Here is a 20,225-nt window from a genome sequence, read left to right on the forward strand (position 1 = left end):
CAAAAAAGAAATGAGACTAAAAGGCAACTAATAGGTTTCCAGCTGGAGAAACTAGGTGGACAGTAGTACACTTGCTTAATTAAGTTAAGAAACCCAAGAAGAGATTACCTTTTTACCTCTATAACTTCAGTTCATCTTATTATGCATATTCACCCCATGCCCCATAGTATTTGCAATATACCCTTCATAAAGTCTTCCCTGGCCTCTCTAGTCCATACAAATCTCTTCATACTCTAAATATATCAACTTTTAGTTCTCACCACATAGTTGAATCCTTAAACCATTCTCCATAGTAGTAATGAGCATACTGATGTGGCTTTTCAAACAATAGTTTAAGCTATATGGAAGAAGAATTTATACTTCCCTCAATTGCTTCTTGCGTCCACCACAGTGCAGAGAACACAGCAGATATTCAATAATACTTGCTGTCTAACAAATACACTATATGTATATAGGTAAGCCATTATTACAGACATATGTACATTCATATTTACACATACACCACTAATTATTTGTCAGTCAAAGGTGATGGAACTGAGAAACACACCATGAAAGGGCCCAGAGTAGGGTGATCAGTAGTTTTCCATGTTAACCATTAAAGCCTTAAATAAAAATTAAGTATGTTACTCTCTCTCCAAAGAATTATGATAGCGTATTTCTTTGACACAATATTAAATTATTGATGAATCAGAAAAAAAATCTTTTGATAAAGGACTTTATAACAGATCTAGCAAATATGGGGACTTACCAAAAGGAAATGCACAACATCTCCTCTGCAGAAAGCAAGCATGGGATTCACAGAATTATGCGCTGCCACAAAGTGCCAGGCCAGCAATGGGACACTGGAAGGATCCATCTAAGTGAAGAGAAGGCCAAAAATATTCACCACAGTTAACGGGCAAAAAGACAAAGAGAAAACTAATTAAAAACACCATCTGGCTAGTGTTCCTTGATAAAACTTCTACCAATTACTCATTAAAATGCCAACAAAGCTGGGACTGACTGTATTTTATATTTTGATAGAGTTTTGAGTTACAAAGTATATACAAAGTTCAGCAAATGTACACTCCAAATCTGTGCATTTTATTGTATGTAAATTTTATACAAAAGGAAAAACTTAGATAACTACAGCTAATCATATGCATGCTAATCTTTAAATTAAGAAAAAAAATGCTGATTTCTTTAATTTACTTGGAAATAAATAAGTAAATAATTTGATGAGTAGATGAAGAGATAAATAGATATATAGTAAATACAGTACAATAAAATGTTAATTATAGAATTTAGATGGTAGGTATACAGATGTTTAATATAAGTTTTTTCAACTTCTGTTTGAAAATGTTCATAATAAAACGTTGGAACAAATACCAATAAAAACATACAAAAAGGATGCAAATAAAACACCATGATAAACCTCAATTAGCCAGTGAATCTAACCTAAGACATACTAGTGGCAATCTAAACCAGCTTTGTCAGGCTTCCACTGCGGCACAGACATACACAGAGTACCAAGGAAACAGAAGCGTGATCTCCCTCAGTATAAGGACTGCTTTCTGAACTAGTCTTAGTTCTGTAGCATCATTCTCCACCCCATCCCATCAATACTTCTCCTCACACACACACTGGAAGACCACAACTCTCTGAAAACAATCAAGCAGGAAAGAAAGGGAAATCAGGTGTGCATAACATACCAGAGGAAGAAGCCAAGGAAACAGTATGTAGTAGCAATATATGTTAGGTATTGTTTTCTACCAGTTCAGTATCTAAGCAGCAGCGGAAAAAACTTAAAGCAATAAAGGTAGAGAAGTTCAGATCTCATGATCCTCAGAACACTGCTGAGGTCAACAGCTTATGCTGCTTTGGTCACATCAAGGTAAGCCCAGACAATAATCTTTGGAGTAGACTTCCATCTACCTAGTTTTATGACAATCTCACAGAATTTGCCACTTAAAATTCCATCTACCTAGTTTTATGACAATCTCACAGAATTCGCCACTTAAAATTCATTTCCCCCAACCTCCTGACATGGTCTTTTTGCTAAAAAGATGGAGAGGCTTACTCACCCGTCCATAGGGAAAAGTCATCCACACTTTCAAGGATGGTTTCAATCCAATGACCAGTATCTTCAGGAGAAAAAAATATCATTTAATATTTATCCTGTCATTTTCAAATTTTTTGGTTTTTAAAGCCTCTAAAGTTCTGAGTTTCATCTTCTAAATACACCCACCTTGGTTAAGGAAGCCATGGCTAGTAAGGAAAACTGTGTGATGGGATGATCTTTCAAGTCAGGCTTAGAATGGAGAGGCTCAATACAGCATACTTCACCCTTGGAACCACTGAACAGGCATCTAGACTCACAGGTTCTCACTCCCATCACTCTCCTGAAAATGTAACCAAAAAATTCAGAACCAATTTAACAATGACCCAAGGCACTATCATCTCTAGCAGGGACTATGACAATAGCCTCCTAACTCCTACTCTGGCCCCCAGCAATGCAAACTCCACAAGACATCAGCATGATCTTTTTAAAATATAGGCCAGATTTATTACTCTTCTAAAAAACACTCCAATGGCTTGCCACTGTATATAAAATAAAATCCAAACTTCTTTACATGTTTTAAGGCCCTATATGATCTGGCTCCAGCCTTCACCCTCTCCCATTACTGTTGTTCCTGAGAAAGCCACACTCCAGCCACACCTAACTGGTTGCTCCAGCAGGCCAAGTCTGTGCCCGCCCATCAGAGCGTTTGTGCCTGAATGTCCCTCTGCCTGAAACGTTTCTTTCAGATCTTTACATCTATTGACCACATTATCATTCAGATCTTTACTCAAATGTCACCTTCTGAGAGAAGCCTTCCTGAATTATCCTCAAGTACACTCCAGCTCACTGACCTTATTTTCTTCAGAGCACTCATAACTACAGAAATTATTTCATTTGTGTGTTGGTTTATTGTCTGTATCCCTCCCCCAACCCCAACTAGAATGTAAGTTCTATTAGAGTAGTAACCTTATCTGGTTCACAGCTACAACTTTAATGCCTAGAACAATGGTTACACATACATATGCTCAATAAAAATTAGCTGAACAAATAAACAGTATTTTTTAAGCAATTACTTTGGGCTTAGCATTGTTAGAAGGTATAAGAAATACAAGAAACAAAAAAAAATCCTTACTTTAAAGAACTGAGGGAAACATAATACATATTGTATTTGATAATCTATTTTTCTAAACTCAGCTTTATAAGTGTTCTTCCATGTTATCTAAATAGTCTTTGCTCTAATTTAAAGTATATATGGGGCAATTCTAAGACAATAAAAACCTTCCTATACCTGGCTACTATGGTTTTATAATCAGCTTGGCATGAGAACTAAATGAAAATTAGTGAAATACTCCAGAATAATGGTTCCCCAAGTTTAGAATCCCAACTCAAACCTACTAACTAAGACAGAAATTGAGGGGTGGAAGGCAGGCCTGGAACTCCATATGTTCCATAAGCCTCCCCAGGCCATTGTAATACAGAACCATAACCTATTTTCAATTACATGGGTTTTCCAGACTTCTTCATGTTCAACTTGAAGTCATTAACCAGAGCTAGTCTTTTCATTTGTCAACAAATGTCCATTAGTCTCTTACTTAAATGTCAATTCAAAAACAGAGCCTCCGCTGTCGTTGCAAATTGCAAGAGTTGGATCATCTGTAAACTGAACAGAGAAAAAATTTATTTTCTTGTAACCAGTCAAATGTTAAGAAGGTAAGGGAGAAAAATTATAATTTTTTTAAAATCTAAAACAAACAATGCTAATACTTAGTATTGAAATCACCTTAGCTAAACTTAGCTTATCACTCTAAACACACAAACTTACCTGTGGTTTTAAAAATATAAAACCACCTTTGCTTAGGATAAAAGAAAAATACAAACTATAATTCATAAAAGCCCTAAAGTTTTCTACTTGGTTTCTTACATTAACTTTTTCTAACTTGATTAAACTGAATAGGATACTTTGAATACATTTGCAGTTGCCTTGTTTTCAAGAATAAAAGATATTTGGTATCTCTGAAGAATAAACTTGTCTGAATATGTTGTCTAAATATCTGAGGAGTTAATCCATTATACATAAAATAGTTTAACTTTTATATAACTACTAGAGGCCCAGTGCATGGATTCATGCACAGGTGGGGTCCCTCAGCCTGGCCTGCGCCCTCTTGCAATCCGGGACCCATCGAAGGATGTCAGACTGGTGGGTTTCGGCCCAATCCCCTGGGATCAGGCGGAAACCCGGCAGTCCAACATCCCCCCGAGGGATGTAGCAGTGCCGAAGCAGCAGGCAGCCGGGGAGGAGCCCCAGCCAGGCCGGGCACAGCTCCACAGCTACTCATCCCGGCCCTGCTGCGTCTGCTGCTGCTGCCACCCAGTGGCGCTACCGTGGAGGCGGGAGAGGCTCTCGCTGCTGCAGCTGCACTCACCAGCCATGAGCATGGCTTCTGGCTGAGCGGTGCTCCTGCTGTAGGAGCACACTGACCACCAGGGGGCAGCTCCTGCATTGAGTGTCTGCCCCCTGGTGATCAGTGCGTGTCATAGAGACTGGTCGACCGGTCATTCCGGTTGTTCAGTCGTAATGATCGCTTAGGCTTTTATATATATGTAGATTCCTAAATGTGCTGATCCTAAATGTGCTGCCTCCTTGCTCTTCTTCAACTAACAGTACCTCGGTTACTATTACTTACTCTTGAAAACTCAAAGTAATAAATAATGTTCACAGGGACAGACTGTCCTACAGGCTTATGAGGTATGGTAAATGTAGATGTTGTACAATATAAAACTGAATAACTTAACTTGTACCATATACAGTGACTGGTCTCCCTAACCCAACGGTTGGTGAGCCATCCTAAATGACGTGCCTACATGCTCTTAGTCAGGAATGGTTGAGGTACAGGGGGCCACTGTAAAATTATTCCTCCTCAACCTCACACACAGGCATAGTAAAGAAGTCCCACACTTGTGCTCTCAACCAACTAAGCAGTTGCCAAAGTGGGAGGCATATACCTCAGAGTGTAGGAAAAATAACAGGACTGTATTTTTTTTAATTAATTTTCTACTTCTTGTGTATGTGTTTTACAATGTATTTAACTACTAGTACAATATGTTCATATAATTATAATATATATAAACAAATAAAAATAAGCAAGCCCAAACCGATACTGATGAGATATAGAGTTAACTTTGGAGAACAATGAGTAAGAGTATTGAAGTGCAAGTGGCTACTGTCAATCCAAAACTTCATAAGTATCTAATCATATATATCTCTTGCCACCCCTTTCTCCAATGTCATATGTCTGCATGCAGCACCACCTTTACCACCATTCCCAATAGCTACAACTACTATGCTTTTAACCTTAGCTGCATTCTTCTCTTTTCTCTTTGCCTTTATAGCTTCTTTCCTATTGTTTCTCCTAAAAGGTATGTTTTTTCTGCAAATGGATTGGCCTTTCATAAACATCACCAACTAATTATTCCTTTAACCAAACATTTATTGAGCAGCTACTATGCATAACACAAAGTAAATGAGAAACAAATTCTGGTTTCAAAGATCTTAATCTATTAAAGGAGATAAAACGTAAACACAAACAACTATAACATATTAGCAGTTGGTACACACCATATGAAAAAAGGTCAAAATAAAGTGCCATGATGTTCAGAAAGAAAAGAAATTCTCTCTACTTTTACTTGTCTTGGTTGTTTTCATTGTTGCTAAATGCTTCAATGCTGCTTTCTCACAGAAGACTTTTATGTAACTAACCTAAATCCAGACACATAAACTCCAGATGCTTGCAGACTGTAAAAAGCATATGTATGGATAAAAGAGGGCTGCACAGCTAAGCAACCAAATGTGTACCTAATTAAAATCTAGAAAATCTAATTTTAGACTTCCCTAGTTATAGTCCTCTACCTTTTATGCTTCTGAACATGGGCTTGACAACATACAAAAACCAAGGTTTACATTGTATTTACAAATAAAATCTGCGTCCTAAGTTGGTTTATTTTTTTTCAGGCCTGTAAGGAGAAAGCCAAGACTCATATATTAATGCTTTTCCTTTAAAGGCCTGAAAGAAAATAAACCAACAGATTCATTTCTAAACATAATGCAAACCTTGGTTCTTTCGCAGTTGGTGCCTTGAACCTCAGGTAATTCCCAACGAAGTGTGACTAGGCACGCTATCTCAGCAATAAAGCCTTGGTGGACTAAACAAAAGGTAAAAAGACCTTTTAAAATCATCCCATGGCCCTAACCGGTTTGGCTCAGTGGATAGAGCGTCGGCCTGTGGACTCAAGGGTCCCAGGTTCGATTCCAGTCAAGGGCATGTACCTTGGTTGCGGGCACATCCCCAGTAGGAGGTGTGCAGGAGGCAGCTGATTGATGTTTCTCTCTCATCGATGTTTCTAACTCCCTATCCCTCTCACTTCCTCTCTGTAACAAATCAATAAAATATATTTTTTTAAAAAAATCATCCCATGAGTTTCATTAAGGTAATGAAACCACCTGTCTTTGCTGCCAACCTCTTATCTAGGAGCACATCAATGTACTCTTTTCCTGCTATATCTATTAGACATCAGTTCAACTTGCAGCTAATGGTACCATGCTAGCCCACATCTGGTTTTTCACTTGGGAAAACATCTTGTTGGGCTAGTCAAACAAAAGACAGTTTCTTTTCAGGAATTCTTTTTTATAAAGAAATGTACTTAAAAACAGATACATAGACATAATAATAAAAAGTATCAGAAAAAGAAAACAAAGATATTACCTTAATATGCAATATTGCTGTTCCTGGAGGATGAGCATCTGTTATTGATCTTAGAAGTTTTCCACTGGCCAAATCCCACATAGTAATCTAAAAGACAACTAAATGCTTTAAAAAACAAATTTATTGCTCTTTTTTGGACTTAAGTATCCTGCCTTCTTGCTGAAATAATCTATTCTTGGTCTATAAACATTGCAGGCAAAGAACCATAAAGTTAAAATATAACTAAAGGTTATAGACACATTAAAGCACGGGGCCTTCATTCCATCTTCATCCACCCCTCATCCCGCCCAATCTACTTCTCCCTTTAGAATTTAAATTTTGTTTTTATACTAACAGGTCAAAGAAATTTCTTTAATGAGTCCATTTCTTTAGGACTGATAAAAATTTACTACCAAACTAGCCAGTGATGTATAAGTCACAAGATAAGAAATACCCTATATTATTGCCAGTTTCAGAAGTGGAAAGAAATACCAAAATAGTTATCCAAGAGCACAGTAATAAGAATACACAAAGCAGAATATACTGTATTTTAAAAGTAGCAACAATTATCTATACTACTGCAAGGAAATATGTTATATAACACCCTGGTTTGTTTATAAAAACTATTTACTTATTCAGACACATGATTTAGGATATTAAAAAATCACAGGCTTAAAAGGTCGGGGATTCAAGATGGCAGAGTAGGAAGATCCTAAACTCACCTCCTCCCATGGCCACACATGGAATAATTCCCTCTTAAAAAGACCTAAAAACTGCTTAACAGCTCCTCCAGAACAAAGATAAAAGAGCCACATCGAGATGGGTAGGAGAGACAGAGATGCAGTCTTACCGAAAACCCACCCCCAGCACGGCAGCCCACTATCCAGAGGGATCTCACAAATACAGAGTTTCTCCCTGGGGAGTGAGGAATTCATGCCCCACTTCAGGCGCTCCTACCCTTGGGGCCTGTGCCAGAGAGATGAGCTCCAAAAACACCTGGCTTTGAAAACAAAAGGGCTTGTGTCCAGGAAACACAAAGAGCTATAGGGAACTGAGATTCTGCCCATAACGGGCTTGCATGCAGACTCACTTGCCCAGGAACCCAGCACAAAACTGGAAGTTTTAAAAGAACCTAAACTAACGGTAAAGGGGATTCATTTGCTAATCTTAAAGTGTCTGCTGAATGGGGCAGGGGCCTGATGGGACTCTCTCTGGGGATGGAGGCACTGTTGGGCACCATTTTTTGCTCCCCTTCTACCTAGCCAACACCAGTGCTGATGGATGCCATTTGTGCACTTTCCTTCTACATTGCTGTAGCCAGCAGATGTGTGCAGTCACAGTATAGTCCTGTGTGGTCCCACTAAGTTGGAGAGCATGTCCCTTCCCTACACTCCTCTGCTCCCTCATTAAAACTGGCAGGAGTGTCCCAGCCCGGTGCACTCTCACAGCCCCACCAAAGCTACTGTCATACCCCAGCACTGTCTAGTGGCCTCACCAAAGCTGGCAGGTTCGCTCCAGCCCTGTGCTCTCCCTTTGCCTTGCCAAAGTCAGTAGGAGTGTGCCATTCACACAGGGGCAGGCTTCAGCTTTGCTACACATCTAGAGGCCATAGAGGAGCTCTCAGGGAATGTAGGCCAAGATATGTCAGCTTTATACACTCTCTCACTACAGCTTGCTGGTACCTTCCAGAAAGGAGCTGATATACCCAAATTTTTGCAACTGTTTCCCAGGGGACACCTGCAGATCGCTTGGACTGGAGGCCAGCAGGGTTTTACAATTGCAGTTCCAGTGGACTGTATACAGTATATTTGTATATGTTAAAAGCTGCTGCTGAAGGATGTGGTTTTCAGTCAGCCTGAAACTGGGTGCTTAATGAGATCCCTCCCTTTGTAACACTGGCAGGGCATGGCAAATCCTCAAAACTGGGACCTATCAAATTTAAATCAGCCTGCTTAGATAATCACAACAGTTCAAGAGACAACCAAGAGTTAGGGCCAGGTTGAAAATAAGGTTCATCTCTCCTACACAAGGTCACTCTTCAAGAGTGGGAGAGATCAACCAAAGGACTTCTATGCATGCATATAAGCCTAACCAATGGACACAGACACCAGGGGGGTGAGGGCATGAGTGGAGGGTGGGGGGTGGGTAAGCAATGGGGGAATAAAAAAAAAAAAAGAGTGGGAGAGGCAGCTGCTTCCCCAAATACAGAGAAACAAACACAGAGAGTCAAGCAAATACAGAGAGGAAACAAATAAATATGTTTAAAAAAAACAAAAAACAAGATAAAATCTCAGAAAAATATATCTTAATAAAATGAAAATAAGTAATTTACCTAATAAAGAGTTCAAAGTAATGGTAATAATGATGCTCACCAAACTTGGCAGGAGAATGAAGGAACACAGTGGGAACGTCAACAAAGACATAGAAACTATAAGAAAGTGGCAACAAGAAAGAAAGAAAAAGAGAAAGTGGCAAATAGAAGTCACAGAGTTTAAGAATACAATAGCTGAAATGGAAAAAAAAACAACAGGGGTTCAATAGCAAACTGGATAAAGTAGAAGAAAGGATCAGTGATCTGAAAGACAGAGTAGTGGAACTCACCCAAACAAAGTAGCAAAAAATAATAATAATAATTTAAAAAATTAAGCTAGCTTAAGAAACCTAGGGGTTAACATCAAGTAAAATAACATTCACATTACAGAAGAAGAAAGAGAGAAAGAGGCAGAAAACTTATTTAAAGTCATAATGGCTGCAGCCCTAGCCAGTTTTCTCAGTGGTTAGAACGTCAGCCCATGGACTGAAGGGTCCCGGGTTCCGTTCGGTCAAAGGCAAGTATGTTGCAGACTCAACCGCAGCCCCAGGGTGTGTGTGGGAGGCCACCAATCGATGTGTCTCTCTCACATTGATGTTTCTCTCTGTCTCTCCCTCTCCCTTCCACTCTCTCTAAAAATCAATGGAAAAATACCCTTGGGTAAGGATTAACAAAAAACAACAAAGTAGATTATTTAAAAAAAAAAAAAAAAAAAAAAAGACATAATTGCTGCAAACTTCCCTAACCTAGAGAAGGAAACAGACATCCAGACGAGGAAACTCAGATAGTTCCAACTAGGAGAAACACAATGATATCCACATCAAGACACATTATAATTAAAATGTCAAAAGGTAAAGATAAAGAGAGAATTAGCAAAAGAAAACAACTTGTTACAAACAAGGGAACAACCCTCTCCCCAAAGATTATCAGCATTTTTTTCAGCAGAAACTTCGAAGACCACAAGAGAGTGGTATGATAAATTCAAAGTGCTGAAAGGAAAACTCTTCAAGAGTACTCTACTGGGCAAGGTTATCATTCAGAATTATCCTATCTAATAAAAGACTAATATGCAAATTGACCATCATACCAAGACACAAGATGGCTGCCCCCATCTGGACAGAAGATGGCTGCCACAAGATGGCCACCATAAGATGGCCTGCAGGGGAGGGAAGTTGTGGGAAGTTAGGGGTGACCAGCCGGCAGAGGAGGGCAGTTGGGGGAGACCAGGCCAGCAATGGAGGGCAGATGGGGGGACCCAGGCCTGCAGAGGAGGGCAGTTGGGGGGGACCCAGGCCTGCAGGGGAGGGCAGTTGGGGGGGACCAGGCCCGCAGGGGAGGGCAGTTAGGGGCGACCAGGCCAGTAGGGAGGGCAGTTAGGCGTGACCAGGCCTGCAGGGGAGGACAGTTGAGGGGGGCAGGCCTGCAGGGGAGAGCAGTTGGGGGGGGGGGGGAACCAGGCTGGCAGGGGAGAGCAGTTGGGGGGACCAGGCCAGCAGGGGCGGGCAGTTGTGGGGGACCAGGCCTGCAGGGGAGGGCAGTTGGGAGCCAGAAGTCCTGGATTGTGAGAGGAATGTCTGACTGCCTGTTTAGGCCCACTGGGATGGGGCCTAAACGGGCAGTCGAACATCCCTCAAGGGGTCCTAGATTGGGAGGGTGCAGGCAGGGCTGAGGGACACACACCCCCTCCCTTCCCCCCCCCCCCCATGCACGAATTTCGTGCACCGGGCCTCTAGTATGAGAGATAAAGAGTTTCAAGATAAGCAAAAGCTAAAATAGTACATCACCACTAAACAGGCCTTATAAGAAATGTTAAAGGGACTTCTTTAAACTGACAAGAAAAGATACTAATTAGTAACAAGAAAACATATGAAAATAAAAATCTCACTGGTAAAGGTAAATATAGAGGAAAGGTAGTAGTTAAAGCTAAAATGAACGTTAACAGACAAATGTAGTAAAAAGAACTAAAACTACAATAAATAGTTAAGGGATACACAAAATAAAAAGTTGTAAAATGTGACATTGAAAATAAAACACGTGGGAGGGAAAGTAAAAATGTGAAGTTTTAGAATGCATTAAAACTTGGCTTGCAGCCTAAGTGCCCATCAGCAGATGAGAGGATTAAAAAACTGTGGTACATCTACACAATGGAATACTATGCTGTGGTAAAAAAAGAAGGAATTCTTACATATGCAACAGCATGAATGAAACTGGAGAGCATTATGCTAAGCAAAATAAACCAGTCAGAGAAAGATAAATATCACATGATCTCACTCATTTGTGGAATATAATGAATAACATAAACTGATGAACAAAAATAGATCCAGAGACATAGAGGCATTGAACAGACCATCAAACCTCAGAGGGAAGGTAGGGGAGGTTGGGGGTAAGGGGGAGAGATCAACCAAAGGACTTGTATGCATGCATATAAGCCTAACGAATGGACACAGACACCAGGGGGTGAGGACATGAGTGGGGGGGGGGCGGGTAATGGGGGCATCAGGACACATATGTAATACCTTAATTAATAAAGAAAAATAAAATAAAATAAAAATTTTAAAAATCAATGGAAAAATATCCTCAGGTAAGGAATAAATAAATAAAATTTAAAAAGAAAAAATACTTAGCTTGCTATAAACTTAAAAGATAATAAGAAAGGAGTCTAAGCATAACAATAAAGTCATCAAACCACAAGAAAGGAGAGCAAAAGTAGAAGAAAGGAAACATAAAACAGCCAGAAAAAAATTAATAAAATGGCAATAAGTACATAGCTATCAATAATTACTTTAAATGTTAACTAAATTCTCCAAACAAAAGACACAGAAGTGGTTGAATAGATTAAAACACAAGACCCATCTATATGGTGACTACAAGACTCACTTCAGATGTACAGACACACACAGAATGAAAGTAAAAGAATAGAAAAAGATGTTTCATGCAAATGAAAGCCAAAAGAAGGCTGAGGTAGCTATACTTCTACCAGACAAAAAAAACTTTAAAACAAAGATACTTAACATCACTAATCATCAGGGAAATGCAAATCAAAACCATAATGAGATATCACCTCACACCTGTTAGAATGGCTAGGATCAAAAGACAAAAAATAACAAATGTGGACGAGGGTGTGGAAAAACAAAACTCTAGTGTACTATTGTTGGGAATATAAGTAGATACAGCTACTGTGAAAAACAGTATGGCGGTTCCTCAAAAAATTAAAAATAGAACTACTATATGCCCCAGCAATTCCAATCCTGGGAATTTATCCCCCCAAAAAATAAAAATACTATCTCAAAAAGATATCTACAGCCTCATTTTCACTGTAGTATTTACAATAGCTAAAGTGGAAATAATCTAAGGGTCCATCAATGGATGAATGGATAAAGAAGATGTGATATATAGAACATATACATACATATATATATATATATACATACATATATATATATATATAATGGACTTCTACTCGGTGATTAAAAATAAAAAAGAAGGAAGTTTGCCATTTGCAACATGGATGAACCTTGAGGGTATTATGCTAAGAGAAAGACAAATATCATGTGATTTCACTTATATATGGAATTTAAAAAAACAAGAACAAAACAAAACTCATTGATATGGAAAACAGACTGGTGGTTACCAGAGGGGAGGGGGCTTACTTGAGGGTTGGGTAAAATGAGTGAAGGGGGTCAACAGGTACAAATTTCCAGTTATAAAATAAATCAGTTATGGGGATGTAATGTACAGCATGATGACTACAGTCAATAATATTGACTGCATATTTGAAAGTTGCTAAGAGAGTTAATCTTAAAAGTTCTCATTATAAGAAAAAAATAATTATGTAATTCTGTATGATGACGAATGGTAAACAGACTTATTGTGGTGATAATTCAGATATATACAAATATGGAATCATTATATTGTACACTTGAAACTAATATAATGTTATATGTGAATTATACCTCAATTTTTAACAAATCACATACTCTGGCTCAGTCAATAACAATTACTATAAAATTTGAATAAGACAAAAGTGAGACTGAGCAATCTCAAGTTAGTTCTATAGGCATGTCACTTTATAACACATTTTGGTCTTCAAGATATTTATCTAGAGATACTATTTTTAAAAAGTGATTGTCTTATGGATAAAATAAAGTTCATATTTACCTGTCCTTTAGCAAAGCCACAGAGAAGTCTTGAGCAGTCGTTGTTAATACTGAGGGCAGAGATGGCTCCATACTGACCTCCAACACTAGTGCTACCCAGACAGAGTCGCAAGGCTTGATTCTGATCTAAAGAAAGCAATTTGTAAAATCAACTGAAAGAAGTGGAAGGAGTAAATATATACATATTTATTATGGGCTTGTTTTCAAAAACTTGGGAGGTACCAAGAATCAACTGATGAAGTTATATCATTTTAAATACATGTATTAAGCATCTACTAAAGGCTGGGCACTGAATTAGACACTAAAAATGCAGGAGGGGAGACACAATATCCACACAGAAGCATAATACATAACTTGCTAATGATAAGTGAAAAACTCCATAAGAAAACTATCTCCACAAACAACCCATCTTTCATTGCCCTCATTCCAGAATTGTATTTCTTGCTATTTTCAAGATGAAAAGTTACAGGGAATACTACCTTTTTAAGTAGCTTTGAAAATTGAAAAATCAAATTTTATTAATTTAGAATTTGACTTCATTTCTATTATCCATGAAGAAAAGGTTTACTAAGCAAATTAACAGAATAAAATTATAGTGTTTAACTACTTAACAGAATTATTTCAAGCATCACACTTGATATGCTAAAAGCAAATAATTAAAATCTCTACTAGATTAAGTTATTTAAGGGCAAGGATTTTGCCTTAATCACCTCTGATAGCTCCAGGAGGCACTCAAATATTTATTAAATGTTATTATCTAATAATTAAAATAAATTTCTCTGGCATCTCCTAGATAATGCTTATTTTGTATAACGTTCATTACTGTACCCACTTGAAAACCATGAAATAAAAAATTTAAATATAATAAGGCATGCCTATAAAGTTTAACTTTAGAGGGGAAAATAAATAAACCCACCACACATACACAATCTGGAATTCTCTCAACTCCCCCAGCAATTGTTTGTGTCACCCTTCACTAGTATTAAAAACAATACAAAAGGCCCAAAATGGAGTCACTTTTGCTAAGCCCCCTATCACCAAACTAAGACTTAATACTTAAATTAGTTTCGGTGTCTCCCAGGAATGGAATTTTAAACCAGTCGATCAGGAATTGCCTGGTCAGTACTAGTTAGGTAATCTATCTGTTTGACAGACCCATCATAAAGGAAGGTGACCTTGCCACACCCAATCTGCTTTTTGCTAGTATTAACTTCCTTGTTCCATTCCCTTCTGCCTATAGAAGTCTTTCATTTTGTATAGCTTCTGGGAGCTCCTTTCTATCTGCTAGATCAGCGATTTTCAATCTTTTTAATATCATGGCATGCATAAACTAATTACCAAAATTCTGCAGCACACCAAAAAGTGTATTTTTTTGCCAATCTGACAAAACAAAATAGGTATAATTTTGATTCATTCACACAGGATGGCTATTGTTGTGTTAGCTGTTGTTATTCTTTTATTTGACAATCTAAGGGAAAAGAGGTCAGTGCCCTAACTAAATAGCAGGTATTGCATGTTTTAAAAATTCTTACATCACACAGGTTGAAAACTGCTGTACTAGATAATGCTACCTGATTCATAAATCATTAAGCCAATAAGATCTTTAAAATTTACTTAGCCAAATTTTATTAACATTATCTACATGCTATTTTTTGGAGGTAAATAGGTTTTCCACCATGAGACTGAAACCTCTGTAAAGGCAAAAGTTGTAAGTGAATAAACACTCCCAGAATACTAGCACGGTGCCTTCCTTACACTCAGAGGCACCTGACAAGTTATCTGGACAGCTTCCACATTTGCAAATCTTCCTTTTGTAAGGGTAAATCTAGTTATCAGAAAGAGCCCCAAAACATGCATTCTCAGGTCTAGGAAATATTGTGTAAGTCCTTTTTCCCATCAAAAGTAAATACTGTAAGAATATTTTTCTATGTTCATAAACTGGCTCAAATAGTAATTTCCACCTTCCCAAGGAATTCTGACTCAATTGATGGCTGTATGGTATCTGCCACACAAAAAATACTTCTCGTTTACTGAAATCATTTTAGATTTTAGCCTTCTATGCTGAATATTCAAAAAGGAGTAAAACTCATATTCAAAAAGTAGTAAAACTCATAAATATATAAGGGCTGATGTGTTTTAAAAGTCATTATCTTTATTCATATCTAGCATTATTACAATTATAGATTTTTTTCTACTTTTTCCTTATTTACATACTTTTTCTTCCCTTCCCTAGTTTAGTTCAAATTATTAAGATTTCCTTACTCTAAATGTGATGTAACATTTTATTTTGCTTAACTGAAACTATCTATAAAAAAATGGTGTTTCCATTATCCTTATCAGGGTTGCCTTAAGCAGCAGATTATCCATACACCTTATTTTGCAAACTGTCACAATACAACCGTTGGGCACATACCACTATTTCGGGTAATGCGTGTAGGCAATGGAATAACTGACAGTTAAGAGGACAAAGGCAGAAACTCCATTCCAGTCTCACAAAGCCCCAGAGTCTGGGCTCCTGTCTGAATGGAGTCCTGCTGGGATCCTTTGTAATCACTGCTTTGAGATCCAAACTTTACATAGTTCGGATCCATCAAACTTAGAGACAACCACTACTGCTTTCTGATTTAACGAAGTTCATACTTTAAATTAGACTATTTAAGTATTATAGCTCAGGAAAAGAATAGGAGAATTAAAGTGTATGATAAAATAGAAAATAAAGGTACAATTAAGAAAGAGGAAACAGAGAAGAAAAGAGGAAAGGAAAAAGACAGTATGTGATTTGAGGTTAAAAACCCAAACATGACTCTGCTTTCCTGACTATGGGTCCCCTGTACTGAAAACTAGCTAAGACAAGAAACCAAATTATCAACCTTGGTCATTCCTGAAAGATGTATTAATTTACACCCAACAGGACTGTGTTAATAAAAATAGTCTTAACTTTTTTCTTGATTTTTACAATGTATTCATTATAATAAATTATAATACATTGATAATGTCCCTTTATAAGGTCACATGGCTATGAAATGATGCACAGTATATAAAATATAACCTATTTTAACTCCAAAAGATATTTATCAATTCTTATTGCTGGCTTTATACACTCTATTTTTACAGTACCATATTAACAAACTAGCTATTATAGAATTTAGACTAAATTCAGAAAAGGTAGATTTCTGTAGAAAAAGGAAAACAGTCTTATTGGAGAGGTTTCTTTGCTAGATTTAACTAAACAATTCTGGGGAAAAGTAAAAAATAAAACCTCTTTCAAACACTTAAATTCTGTAGTTATATGGAAAGAACAGGACATGGACAGAAGCAAGAAAGATGAAAATCAGTGCTCTCTGCAAATTCAACTCTCCAGTGGCTGCTTGATTTCAATTTAAATGTAAACATTCTATTCTCCCTCTACTCTCTGAAATCTCCTTTGTCTATAATTGGGGTGAAAAGACTAAATTAGTAACATCTAATTTCATTTACAAATTTACATAAAGCCACCTTTGGTTGGCATTGTCAACTTAGCTTTTTGTGTGTGTTTTTTAATTGGAGTGGGTCCTTGTGAAGCAAATAACTGGACAAGAAATAGGAAATGAAACTATCATTTTTCCTATATACCTCACAGAACTGGCATACAGCTTAAATGATAAAAAGTACAAAATGGTATAAATGCAAGAGATTATTATTAACAATAAATAGATTACCAATTAATTAAAAGAACTTGAAGCCCAGATATCACAAAAAGCACATCTATTTGACAATGCAATGAATTATACCTATTTCTCTTATTAGCATACCTTTCAAAGTATACTTCACTTAGGGTAGATCTCCTCGGAATACTCTGGGCTTAAGAGTAATGTGCTGAATAGCAAAGAAAAATCACAAATAATGCATAAAACCTATCATAACTATCAAATCTAAATTTGAACATACTCCCAGAATTTTTCTTCTCTTTCCATGTACCAAAATTAACCCAATCCTCTATTCCCTTGCCCCTAATTTGTTTTAACTGGTTCCTAAAGACTGTCAAAGTAGGAAATACCTAGATCCAAGAAGGAATCAAATTTAATTGTGTGTGTAGAGCTCTACTGTTATTGGCATATTAATCATTCTTCAATATTACTCTTTTCTTATCCTTTGAGCATATTAAAATATTCTCTAAGACCAAAGAAGAAGCAAAGAGATATTAAGAAACATTTTTCATCAATGATTATAAAACAGCAAAAACACTTTTACCTGATCTCCATCTAACCAACACATAGAATTAAAGTTCTCATTCCCTCTGTAAAGGTTACCAACTGAACCCAGATAACACTGAATCCCCATGGCTAACTAGCTATTTTCTAGAATGCTGATCCTTAGTCATTTGTGTTCATTCCCAAACTTGTTCATGCCATTCATGCCACTCATGTTGCTATACTTTACAAACTTAATTAAAAATATACAAACTGATGAAATAGAGTGAAAAAGAAAGGGCTATCGTTTCCATGAAAACTAAATGAATGCTTTAGAAAAACTTGGTAAAGATAAATTGCTTTAAAAATTGTCATGAAATAGGATGTGTGCAAGATAACTGCAAAAGATTCAATAGAAGTTTTATGAAAACCTAGTATTTTGTACTCGATTAATTTACAGGTGCCTATGCTCTTACCTCTTTTTTAAAAAATTAAAAGTGAAATTTTGCATGACCCATTATTGATGCAGTTTATGCCAAAAAAGATGCTGCAGACCTCTATCTAGCAGATATAAACTCAAAGTAAAGGCTTTGGTATATATCAAAAGATTAAGGGGGAAATGAATATTTATATATTTTCAGTTAAAACATCAAAGGTATGCATAAATTTATAATTTTTAACAATTCCCTGCTTTAACTTTCAATTAGCTGGTTTTCTTCCATGAGTACTTCATAAGAGGGCACTAACTAATTGATAGCATTCTCTTTCAAAATTAAAAGAACAAAAGAAAAAAGTCACTCATGCAAACCAAAATTACTATACCTTTTCCTTTGAATCCATGGAGAAAAGATCAAAAGAGAGAAAGCAAGAGATCAGATCAAAAGTTCAGAGAAAAGACAGGTAAAATTTCAAGAGTTTAAGTGACAAATTATAGTTATCTATAAGAAGGATACTAAATGTGATTAATTGATATCTCTAGAGTTTATGGTTATATTCAAGTATTGGTTATTGGAAAAGAGAAAAGACATAACATTCAAATTACAGCACAGTAAATAAATCCAAGTTCATTAGATTTGATTGATTTTCATCCTGACCAGGTGGCTCAGTTAGTTGGAGAGCCATCCTGTATACTGAAAAGTTGGGGGTTCGATTCTCAGTCCAGACACATACAGAAGGCAACCAATCAAATCTCTCTCTCTCTCTCTCTCTCTCTCTCTCTCTCTCTCTCTCTTCCTCCTTCCCCTCTCTAAAAAAAGAACCCCCCGCCAAAAAAAAGACAGTCTATTAAAGTATGCTAACAACCTAAAAAATGGAAAACTAAGGACCTTGGGATAGGGAAACATCTTTATTAATATTTGAATTTTTGAGATCCTTCATATAAGTAAGATCCAAGATATGCAATAAATGCTATATATCTATAATTCCATACGAATAAGCAACATAGAAGTGGACACAGACACTGGGGCGGTGGGGGCTTGCCCTCAGGGATGGGAGTGGCAGCGGGGGCGGGGGGGTCAACTGTGGAAAAAGGAAACATATGTAATAGTTTAAACAATTAAAAAAAAAGAATAAACAACATACATCATTCTTTATAAAGCTTATAATGATTACTATTTTAATGTCCCAGGTCACTCTTCCAATGGGGAATCTATTAGTAATTAAACAAGTATGGTTCTTCCTTCTACACTTTATCCTATGATCAATGAAGATGTTTAAAAGAGATCAGATTTAACCCAAGTCTTCAATCTAGACACTTCATAGTATTATTACTTTACCCTGGTTTTCAAGCAAATTTAATCAATTTGTTAAAACTCATTGTCCAAATATATGATTCTTACAAAAATGAGTAAAATTTATTAACACATAGTTAAAAACCCAAAGCACAACCAGAATATTAAGATTCTTTCTCAAAATGTTCACTCTAGGAATAATTTCTTTTCCATTAAATTATAATAAGACTACTATTTCATCAGAAAGCTGCTGGGATCTAAAGAAAATTAGGAAGCACGCCCAAGGAAATTAAGGAGACATTGGCAAAAGGTAATATACTCTTCTCCTTTGTTAGTTTTTGTTTTAAATATATTCATTTTAATTTGTTGCATTAAGCTCTACATGGGTTTGATTATAAGCAGGTACATATTCTTATAACCTCGTGGTAAGGAGGGAATGTTAAAACAGATATAGCTGAGGAAAAGTAATGGTAAGTGGGAACAAAAACTCAACATTCATTCTGCTGACAGATAAATATATGCATTATAGTCTATCTGCATTCACTTTAGTTCTTCTTTTCTTCATATACCTTGGAATTGGCCTCCTTTTCTCTCAGGACAGGAGAACTGCTCAGAATGGTGGGAATGCATTGATCTAGGATTCCATATTCCTTGATTCTAACCTTGGCTCTGTGCATGTCACTTAACCCCTCTGGTTCTCAATCACCTGATATGTAAAATAAGGGGACTGAACTAAACGACCTTTTAAGATCCTTTCCCAAAATCCTATCAATCCAATACCCCCTATGGTCCCCATAGGAAAACAAGCATTCCTACATCTGATAGCTGGTAAAACTTTCTGGAAGGCAACTAGGCAATACATACTAGACGTGTTTAAGATGTTCATACCCTGACCTGGGGTATGACTTAGGACTTTTAGGAACTTGTTCTAAGGAAGTAACCACATGTACAAAAATGCAGTAACAAAGATGTTTACCACTATGCTGTTTGTTTAGAAACAACCTAAATGTCTTATAGTAGGAAATTATTATGTAAATTATGGTGAATCCATCTAAAATAATACTATGTAGCCATTGAA

At 36.9% G+C, this 20,225-nt stretch overlaps 1 protein-coding gene across 8 annotated transcripts in view; it reads right to left on the minus strand.

Annotated features, from left to right (window-relative positions):
- VPS8 (VPS8 subunit of CORVET complex) overlaps positions 1-20,225 on the minus strand; it is a 261,243-nt gene that overhangs the window by 198,021 nt on the left and 42,997 nt on the right. For all 8 annotated transcript variants that reach the window (XM_080656453.1, XM_080656454.1, XM_080656450.1 and 5 more), the window contains exons 8-13: positions 13,250-13,374; positions 6,802-6,888; positions 3,634-3,701; positions 2,228-2,381; positions 2,064-2,123; positions 749-856 (exon numbers count right to left, since the gene is read on the minus strand). In XM_080656453.1, coding sequence (XP_080512579.1) covers positions 749-856; positions 2,064-2,123; positions 2,228-2,381; positions 3,634-3,701; positions 6,802-6,888; positions 13,250-13,374 — 602 coding nt within the window. The remainder of the gene's footprint in view (positions 1-748; positions 857-2,063; positions 2,124-2,227; positions 2,382-3,633; positions 3,702-6,801; positions 6,889-13,249; positions 13,375-20,225) is intronic.

Source organism: Plecotus auritus (genome assembly GCF_963455305.1).
Source record: "Plecotus auritus genome assembly, chromosome: 2".
Classification (NCBI taxonomy): domain Eukaryota; kingdom Metazoa; phylum Chordata; class Mammalia; order Chiroptera; family Vespertilionidae; genus Plecotus; species Plecotus auritus.